At 59.6% G+C, this 9,520-nt stretch overlaps 2 protein-coding genes across 2 annotated transcripts; both read left to right on the forward strand.

The window, feature by feature from the left end:
- Positions 1 to 4,261: 4,261 nt before the first annotated feature.
- Positions 4,262 to 7,229, forward strand: LOC133356479 (uncharacterized PE-PGRS family protein PE_PGRS54-like). The gene is made up of 3 exons (XM_061574010.1): positions 4,262 to 4,336; positions 5,407 to 7,119; positions 7,158 to 7,229. The coding sequence occupies exons 2-3, from the start codon at positions 5,827 to 5,829 to the stop codon at positions 7,227 to 7,229; spliced, it is 1,365 nt and encodes a 454-aa protein (XP_061429994.1). The 5' UTR covers positions 4,262 to 4,336; positions 5,407 to 5,826.
- Positions 7,193 to 9,164, forward strand: LOC133356545 (pneumococcal serine-rich repeat protein-like). The gene is made up of 2 exons (XM_061574116.1): positions 7,193 to 8,917; positions 9,145 to 9,164. The coding sequence occupies exon 1, from the start codon at positions 7,243 to 7,245 to the stop codon at positions 8,125 to 8,127; it is 885 nt and encodes a 294-aa protein (XP_061430100.1). The 5' UTR covers positions 7,193 to 7,242; the 3' UTR covers positions 8,128 to 8,917; positions 9,145 to 9,164.
- Positions 9,165 to 9,520: the final 356 nt, after the last annotated feature.

Below are 9,520 nucleotides of genomic sequence, written 5' to 3' on the forward strand. Positions count from 1 at the left end.
CTACACCACCGCTCCCCACAATCAGGCCAAGACAAAGACAAAGATCCCCCGTCTAGCCTGTAACAGACTGCCGAGGCAAGTGCTGTTAGTGAGCACCTATGAAGGCTGGCACGGCACACGAGGGGGTGGGTGGCCAGCACCACGCCCGACCGCCTTTGTCTCCCCAGTGGCGATGTTTACACACCGCACCAGGTACTCATTTGAGGTTGAGTCGACCTAGGGGAGGCCCAGCACCCATCCTTATAATCGTCACCGGTATTGGCCGTGAACGAGAATCGAACTCGGGTCTCTGCCGGGTCCGTAGCGCTCACCGCCACCCCCACCACTGTTACACGTGCACACAAGACGCATGCATCACGCGGAGATCTTTGCAGAGCGCTGTGGCAAAGTGATTCTGGAGAGCGCCATGCGGACTGGCACGGCGCGCGAGCGGGCCGCGTCACCGACCACGAATCACCAACGGGTGCCGATTCAGAGGCCGTAGCTTCGCAAGCCCAAGCGGGGGGGGGGAGGGCTCATTTTGTGCTAACTAAAAGTCAGAGATCGGAAATTCGAGGGAGGGTTTGTTTTCCTTCGTTTGTTCACAAGTTCTCCGAGATGTTTTGCGGTGGATTTTTTTTTTTTACTTGGAAGCAATTCCTCGTTGCCTCCGCGTAGCCGGCTGGGACACGCGAGTCCACTGCCAAAGTAAAATGCCTTTTTTTTTTCAAATGCCGCGCAGAAAACGTCAAAACCTTTTCAGATCTGAGAATTTTTATTTTCCCCTTCCAATTTCACTGGTTGATTTTTAAAAATACCAGGTTGACTTCAATTTAAATTCATCTTTTTTTTTCATCTTAAAATTTGTTTTTTTGCGTGAAAAAAAATTCACCTTTAACCAGACGGGAGCCAACTTTTTTATGACTTCAATAACCACTCGCGTGAAATGTTCCTTCACGCTGGAGAAGAGCCGAAACGTCGAGCGCAGATTTGTCAGGATCAGAGATCCTTTGCAGTTAACATCGAGGGAGCAACACTTTCCCTACTCGTCGCACGACTGTCACAGCGATATTTCAGGCATCATCAGCGCTGGGATTTATCCAAATTTAAGTGCAGCATCTTTGTTGTTTTGTGTCGTCATTGGGTGACCGGGGCTGAGACTATCAACTCGCATCGCTTGAGACTCTAGCGGCTGCCCTCGATTCGAACCCAGGGTAGATCAGCTGTTCCGGCTTCGCACTCGACCTCTTGAGCCGCCTGGCTGCCTCGCCTCTGCTGGCGTGGGGGAATGGTGGCGCAGTGGTTGGCGAGCTCCGTGAAGAACCAGATGCCCCAAGCTCACGGCTAAAACATCAGTATCGAGCGATATCCAAACCAGTCCTGGGCCTCACCTAGGTCAGCAGGTGCTCGTGTATGATTAGTAGCCACTGCAGTGTGGAAGCATCAGCACTGGCGAGACAAAGGTGGCCCACTGCGCTACCACTTGCACGCGGCATCGGCCTTCGTAGTCGCACGCTAACAGCACTTACACGGGGGATCTTTGTGTCTGTGTGTATGTATGTTGAACTTCTTTTGCACCGCACGTAGCCAACCGTGCCAATCGGAGGTTGGCACGGTTAGTGTGTGAACGCAGGGAGCGGTAGCCTAGCGGTTAGCACGTCACAACTGCAATTCCGCTCACCTGGGTTGGATCCCTGACCGCGGCTATCATCGGCGGCGAGTGCCCTCTCAACCGCTCCTACCCACCCAGCCCACCCCGGGCTACGTAAGCGGGCGGCAGGGGACCGCGACGTCTGTGTTGCGTGCGTGCGTGCGGTTTGGGTCGCCCGCAGGCTGCTGGGGGTGGTGGCGCGGGTCTCCGGCTGCGTGCCCGCGGGCCTGCACGTGCGTCTGGCGAGCGACGGCGCGACCGTGGCGATGGACGCCGGGCGGCCGTCGGCGCTGCCGGCGGGCCTGGCCGGCGTGGTGCCGTCGGCGCGGCTGCTCGTCGCCGTGGGGGTGGTGTCGCTCCTCTACTCCCTCTGCGCCACCGTCGCCACCATCTTCTACCAGCGCAACTACCTGCGCAACAACCGCGGCCCCAAGATCGTACGTGCCCGCGTGCGCACGTGACCACGCGGCCGGAAATTGATTTAAAGCCTCGGTGCCAAATATTGCCTAAGCTCTGCCGTCCTCGATATGTATTAAGATATTTTCAGTCAATTAATGAGGGATACGAAGGCCAAATTGTGTATTGTATGGTGGTGCAATGTAACCTAAAAAAAACACAATCGTGAACCGTAATATCGATCGCGAAAATCTACGCGTTAACTTGTAAATGTGAAGAAAAACTATTAAAATGTTGGGCACGTAGCTGGGAGCGATGACACGAAGTGATGCTGAGGCTTTTATGACCAAATTAGCTCGGGGATTTATCGTGGTGTTCCAGTCTTGCATTTCAGCTGTTATTAAGCAGCGAATATTCTTGGCAGTGGCCCTCAATATCCAAGGCCTCGGGCTGCTGCCTATAAAGTCCCAGCGCTCACCCAGCCCTGGAAATCAAATTAGCATTTTGAACTACAACACACTTTGATCTGCACCGCACTCAACTTTGTTCAAACCCCATTTTAAATAGTTTTCTTCTGCATATTAAACGTGCAACGTGGTCTCCTTCTTTCGTGCAGCCCATGGAGAGCAACTGAGATATTCAGTCGCAAGTCATTTAGCCATTCAATTGCTTTGTCTGAGAGTAGGTGAATGGCAGAATCACCGATCCACCAATAAACACCCTCAATCCATCCACTCCCTCACCCACCCTATAAGGGTAAACGGATGATATTTCTTAATTCACGTTAAATGCGTATCGCACATTTTAATTCAATATATACATACTTTTCGGTATACACATCTTGGCAAGCAATCATCCAAATCTGACATAACCGCGGGCGTGTAGTGCCACATCTACGCACGTATACGTACAAGTGGGACGTCAAGCGATCGGTGTTGACAGAGGCTTAAATGCCGTTACCAGATTTGACACAGACTGCATTATTTAATGCGCGCTGGCACTGACGCTTAGAGGCACACAACTCCGATGACAGCGCGCGAGAGAGACGGTGAGAGGATGCGACGGAGGAGAACAACACGGCCACTGACGCGCACACACAGACACATCCGCAGGCAGCGCGAATGCGAAGGCAAAGGTCCACCCGCATCGCCGTGAACACACTGTTCGGGGCAAGTGCTGTCAGCGAGTAGCGAGCAGCGCCTATGAAGGCCGGCACGGCACACGAGGGGGCGAGTGGCCAGCACCACGCCCGGCCGCCTTTGTCCCACCAGCGGCGATGTCCACACGCGGCACTCAGCAGGCAGAGTCGGTGGCGAGCGTCGGTGTTTGTGCTTGCAACTCGAAGCGCACCCGTGACAGCGACCGGACACGTCTCTGGGAAGGGGAAAAACAAAGAGCTTCATGGCTCATCGGATTCCTCCGGACAAATAAATCTTCTTAACATTCCGATTTGTGAGCCGCACGGCCGCGTTAACTCCCCGCTCCCCGCTCCCCCCCGCTCCCCGCTCCCCGCTCCCCCCCGCTCCCCGCTCCCCGCTCCCCCCCGCTCCCCCCCGCTCCCCGCTCCCCGCTCCCCCCCGCTCCCCGCTCCTCGCTCCCCGCTCCCCCCCGCTCCCCGCTCCCCGCCCCCCCCCCGCTCCCCGCTCCCCGCTCCCCGCTCCCCCCCGCTCCCCGCTCCCCCCCGCTCCCCGCTCCCCGCTCCCCGCTCCCCCCCGCTCCCCCGCTCCCCGCTCCCCCCGCTCCCCCGCTCCCCGCTCCCCCCGCTCCCCGCTCCCCGCTCCCCGCTCCCCGCTCCCCGCTCCCCCCGCTCCCCGCTCCCCGCTCCCCCCCGCTCCCCGCTCCCCGCTCCCCGCTCCCGCTCCCCGCTCCCCCGCTCCCCGCTCCCCCGCTCCCCCCGCTCCCGCTCCCCGCTCCCCGCTCCCCGCTCCCCGCTCCCCGCTCCCCCCCGCTCCCCGCTCCCCGCTCCCCGCTCCCCGCTCCCCGCTCCCCCCGCAGGACGTGTCCGTGTCGCTGGTGCTCTCCCTGCTCTGGCTCCTCGCCTCGTGCCTGTGGGCCGCCAGCCTGGCTGAGCTGCGCGCCTCCCTGCAGCCGGCACACCTCGGGGCGCTGGTGCCCGCGTGCCGCGCCGCCGCCGCCGCCGCGGCCGCCGCGGCCGGGAGGGACCCCCGCGCGGCCGCTCTCCCCCAGGCCCTGCCGGCGGGGATGGCGGCGGCGAGGGGGGCAGGAGGAGGGGGAGGAGGGGGAGGCGTGGGGCGCTCGCGGTGCGAGTGGAGGTCGGCGCCGACGCTCTCCTCCCTCGTGGTGGCGGCGGTGAGTCGGGCAACGCGGCGATTCCTCCTCAGGGGGGGCCCGGCCCCTCTCTCTCTCTCTCCGCCCCCCCCCCTTCTCTTTCTCCGTGCCGCCAGCGGCCCGGGCGGGGCTCGTTTGACCGCGGTTTGGTGGGGGCAGCTGGGGTCGGGCTGGAGGCAGGGGGGAGCATGGACGTAGAAGCAAAGAAGTACAATACAACGCTAGATTTGGCTGTACTGCTCTCCACTTGTTAAAACCCCTCCTCAAAATTCGCTAAATTTCTCTTTTGGGTTTCAAAGTCGCTCCGCTACTTTTTAGTTTGTCCTCCCATTGGCCAACGTTTTATTTGTTTATAGTGGTGAACAGTACTTTATAAATGCTATAAATTATTATCACAATTACTGCCCACCACATAGCCCCGTAAGGCCTGTGACTCCTGGACATCTGTGAAAAAGAGCTTCACAGCTCATCGGATTCCTCAGAGATAAATAAACATTCTGAATAAAATAAAGATTGAGGCGACCTGCTTTGTCCATGGCGTTCACCCATCCAAGCACTACGCGAGGCTTTAAGTCCAGAAGAATCATAATCAATTTAGTAATAGTAGTAGGTTTTTACCCTTTCAACTGGTACACAACTGACACCTTTATACAAGGCATCATGTTTGCAACAACCACAACACAAGCAGTCAAAATGCAAAAAAAAGAAACAACTCTGATAATGGTAATGATATGCACTGTCCTTGAAGTTGATTGGTCCACACCCGAGACAGCTTTTCTTAGAGCCTAGTCTCCATTGGTGTTGGACCAGATGACGCCAAAAGGCGTACAACTCAAAAACAGCGCACTATCAGAGTATTGAGGACTCGGGGTAAGCATTTAATACATTTATACTGAAGGAATCCAATAAGCTATATGAAGCTGTTTTTTACAGACAGTCCTCTTGGCCTGTAAGATTCCCGATGAGATCGGCAAATACGAGTCGTGGAGCTCCGGGCTTCGGGTGGCACCATCGTGACCACGTGGCGGAGACGCGGGAAGCGCCGCGCCGAGTCCATAACGAAACGCTTCCCCCGCCGCCGTCGCCCGCAGGTGTTCGGCTTCATCAACTGGCTGCTCTGGACGGGCAACGTGTGGTTCGTCTACAAGGAGACGGGCTGGCGCGCGCCGTCCCTGCGGCCCCTGCTGCGCCACGGCTCCGCGTTCTGCGCCTCCGAGCCGGACCTCGCCGCGTCCACCCGGAGGGGCGACCGCGGCGGCGGCGGCGGAGCCGCGGCATCCTCGGCGATCGGCGACCGCGACTTCGAGCGGGCCGCCGGCGACCACGTGCTGATCGACCTGGGCGGGCAGCTGGGCACGAGCCCCAAGGCGCGGCTCCTGCAGCCGCAGGTGTCGTACCACGAGTACGACAACCCGTGCTACACGCACGGCGAGGACCCCCCGCTCGCGGAGGCCAGGGCGGCGGTGACGGCGGCGGCGGCGGGCCCGGCGGAACGCAAGGGCGACGCGCGGATGATGCTGGCCGAGGAGGTGCAGGAGGTCCTGTACCGGCGGCTGGGCGTGGCGGCTCTGCCGGCAGAGACGGTCGCGACGCTCGCCTCGCTGTCGCCCTCCTCGGTCGTCCTGTCGTTCTTCTCGACGACTTTCTGGACGCCGGCGGCGGCGGGGGGGGAGGGCACGGGGGCGGCCGGGCTGGCGCAGGCCACCGGGCGCCCCCCGCGGGCTCGGGGCGCGCGCCTCTCAACGGGACACAGCTTCTCGGCCGACGACGAAGACGAAGACGACGAGGACGACGGCGGTGACGATGGCAAAGACATCGACGGCACGCAGCGCCCCAAGAAGGTGTACGTGAGCATCCCCAAGCTGGAGTGCCACGACGACGATGACGATGACGACGAAGACGTCGACGGGCACGGGAGCGGTGGCAGCGGCGGAAAACGCGCCCGACCGAAGATCGTCCACCCTAGCGCCGTCCGGAAGGCGGACGGCGCGGAGGAGGCGAGCAAACGCGATGCCGCTATCATCGACGACCTCATCAAGAAGGGCTACCTCATCGTGCAAAACGACGGGTGCGGCAAGAGCGGCGGCGACGACGACGATGGCGCGGGAGGTCGCCAAACCCGCCTGCGGAGACAGCACCCCATCGCCAAGAGGAAGTACGCGAGCGGCGGGAGCCAGAGGTCCGCGCTGGGCCGCCAGAGCCTGGACGCCGGCGGCAGCAGGTTCTACTGCGACGACGGCGACGGCGGCCTAGCCGACCCGCACGAAGCGCGGGCCAGGAAAATTCACGTGAGCGTGCAGCGGCGCCGCTCGACGGGCGCGCGCAGCCTCAACGACGTCGACTTCGACGACGAGGGCAGCCGGGAGGTCGGCTCCTACGGGGGCGACGCCGGGGGCGGCGTCAGCAGCGCCGAGGAGATCATGGTATCCTGCGGTTGGGGCTCACGGCGCGGCGGCGGCTCCGGCATCGGCGGTGGCGGCGGCTCCGGCATCGGCGGTGGCGGCGGCTCCGGCATCGGTGGCGGCGGTGGCGGCGTCGCGGTCGTGAAGGCGGTGCGGCCGGCGTCTCCGACGCGGAGGTCCAGCGCGACTCTGTCTCGGCCGCGCTGGGCCGAGAGCCGCAGCTGCAACTCAACCGACACGCTCAGGGTGGACGCGGCCACGTGCGCGGGCTCGTCAGGCGGGTCCATGAGGCTCAAAAGCCCCGAGCGAGCCTGGGGTGAGCGTCGGGCAAGCTCCGTGCGTCACCACCACGCGGCGGCCGGCGCCGGGACGGAGCGTTTTAAAGGCGAGGCCGGCGGGGACGCCAGGGACGCCAGGGGCGAGGGTGGGGGCGTGCGCAGCCGGGGAAGGTCGACAGACGGGCGGGGAAGAGAGGGCGGCGCCGGCGCCGGCGCCGACGGCGGCGGCGTTGATAGGGGACGGTCGATGGACGGGAGAAGGAAAAACAGCGTCGACGTCGTCGTCGACAGGGGGAGATCGATGGACGGCCGCGGTAAAGACAGCAGCGGTTGCAACGAAGTCAGGGGCGGTGACCAACTTGGCAACCGGCTGAACTTGAACAGGACGAGTGACTACATGTTCGAGAGACGCAACAGCACGAGCAGAATCTCGGCACGCAGCGAGAGCAGGAACCTGATCGTGACGAACGGCGGCGGCGGCGGCGGACCGCGGAACGCCGCGTCCAGCGGCTACGCCACGTGGGCCACGGCGGGCACGGCCGCGATAAGAACGTCGGCCAGCGCGGGTGACCAGAGGAACATGGCCAGCGGTGCGGTCACGTCGGCCACGGCGTCGGCCACGGCGTCGGCCACGGCGTCGTCGTGGAGCAGGAGGGACTCGGACGAAACGACGGGACCGGCGCGGCGGAGATGCAGCCGCGAGCGCAGCCGCGAGCGCGGCCGCACCGCCGCCCCGCGGAGGAAGCGACGCAGCGCCACGGTGGAGGGGGCCCCGCGGCACGCCGAGGACGACGAAGCGGCACGGCCCGTCGGCCGAGAGGCGCGGGGGGAGGGGTCGACGGCGGCCACGGCTACGGCGACGGCGGCGGCGACGGCGGCGGAGAAGCAGTGGTGGTGGCGGCGGGCGGCGGCCGACGCGACGGAGACATGGGGGGTCGACACGCTGCTGCCCGACCCCGAGAGGTGGCGCCGGCACGGGTGGTGGCGCGGCGGGCCGAACGATGTCCAAAGCGAGCGGCACGGCGATGACAGCAGCGAGGGCGACAGCGACGACGATGGCGGCAGAGTCGGCAATGAACAATACGTGTACGCTGCCAAACGGAGGCCGTCCACCAGAATTGAGAATTTGTAAAGATGGCAACAACAACAACAACAACAAAAAACAACGCGTGTACAGAGTTGAGTGTGCTGGCTTGTGTGGGTGCGATGTCAGGGGGCGGGGTCAGGATTTGCACATGAAACTCCCACGGTTCATTCGCTGCAAGTATGTTTTGTTTGAACACGTTTAAATACGCAAAGGAAGCGAGGCTGCGTGCATTCACCTCGCGTAACGACAGGGGTTACGTTACAGTGACCCTGTGGTTTGATGTCAAAGCCTGGTTCAGATGAAGTCGAATGGTGCCATATTTCTGGACCGTTGCTTTTTCCAAATGTTATGCAAAATCCTTTTAAATTGCACACAACCCGCCTCACTTGTGTCGCTTTTGTTTTCACACTAAATGGAACCAGGCAGAAATGTAGGCGAGGTAATATTGCCTGCTCAGCGCATCAAACTAAAACAGTGTTAAGGTATTTAGGATAATCAAGTTTACACGAGGAAATGTGTCAAAAAGAAATAAGTTGGGCATGTTATTTACCTTAAATAATATTTACTCATCCAGTTGTCTAATTAAAACTCTCCACGACTTCATCCAATCACTACTATACTGTTGCTAGTACTCTACAACAACAAAAGTTTTGTATCCCCTTATTTTTTCCATTTTTTTTCCAATATAACGTAGCAACAAGGCTTTGAACATGTTTTTAAAGTGGCACAGCAGAACGTTTGCGACACAGCATGACAAAGAAACAACGTGCACGCAATGAATGCATGCGGTTTTTTATTCCCCTGCTTGCAAACGGGATGGCATCTTAATCCAACAGTAAAACAACAACAACAACAAAGTTGTTATTATATTCTTTGGGTCTTTCGGTAAAGTCACGTAGATAGGTTCAAATAAAAATAACCAAAAAACTACGACGTTTCGATCGCAACACAAGCGGTCCCCCCCCCCCCTTTTTCATGATGACGACCGCTTGTGTTGCGATCGAAACGTCGTAGTTTTTTTTATTTGAACCTATCTACGCGACTTTACCGAAAGACCCAAAGAATAGGAATTCCTGCAGTCACGAAAGCTTTAAGTCAAGATTTTAAGGTGTTATTACCTTAAACTAATGTCGATGACCTTTTGTTCGATCCAACAATCGACGGAAACACCGTTGTGACATGAAGTTGCACGCTGCTCTGCAACTTTGTTGGAACCAAGCTTTGAAATGTGTTGCCCCCCCCCCCCCCCATACGTAACACAACGTTCTGATTGGCTGGTCGTGGTCACGTGGTCAGCACGTGGCGATGCTAAATCCAACATGGCAAGGGAAAAAATGTCATGCATGTGGCACAAAGGCATTCTCTCTATTCTATGGAAATGTTCGATAAGAGAGGCAAATAATATATGTGATGATAAGCAACTTACGTAGCTTAGTGA

This window comes from Lethenteron reissneri, chromosome 54 (genome assembly GCF_015708825.2).
Source record: "Lethenteron reissneri isolate LAM-NWPU_2019-01 chromosome 54, ASM1570882v1, whole genome shotgun sequence".
Classification (NCBI taxonomy): domain Eukaryota; kingdom Metazoa; phylum Chordata; class Hyperoartia; order Petromyzontiformes; family Petromyzontidae; genus Lethenteron; species Lethenteron reissneri.

Bases quoted from the DNA above. Each gene is read 5' to 3' on its own strand.
- LOC133356479 (XM_061574010.1), top strand. From the start codon at position 5,827: ATGATGCTGGCCGAGGAGGTGCAGGAGGTCCTGTACCGGCGGCTGGGC. The intron at 7,120-7,157 runs GCCAGGGACGCC...GGGCGTGCGCAG, and splicing joins AAGGCGAGGCCGGCGGGGAC to CCGGGGAAGGTCGACAGACG.
- LOC133356545 (XM_061574116.1), top strand. From the start codon at position 7,243: ATGGACGGGAGAAGGAAAAACAGCGTCGACGTCGTCGTCGACAGGGGG.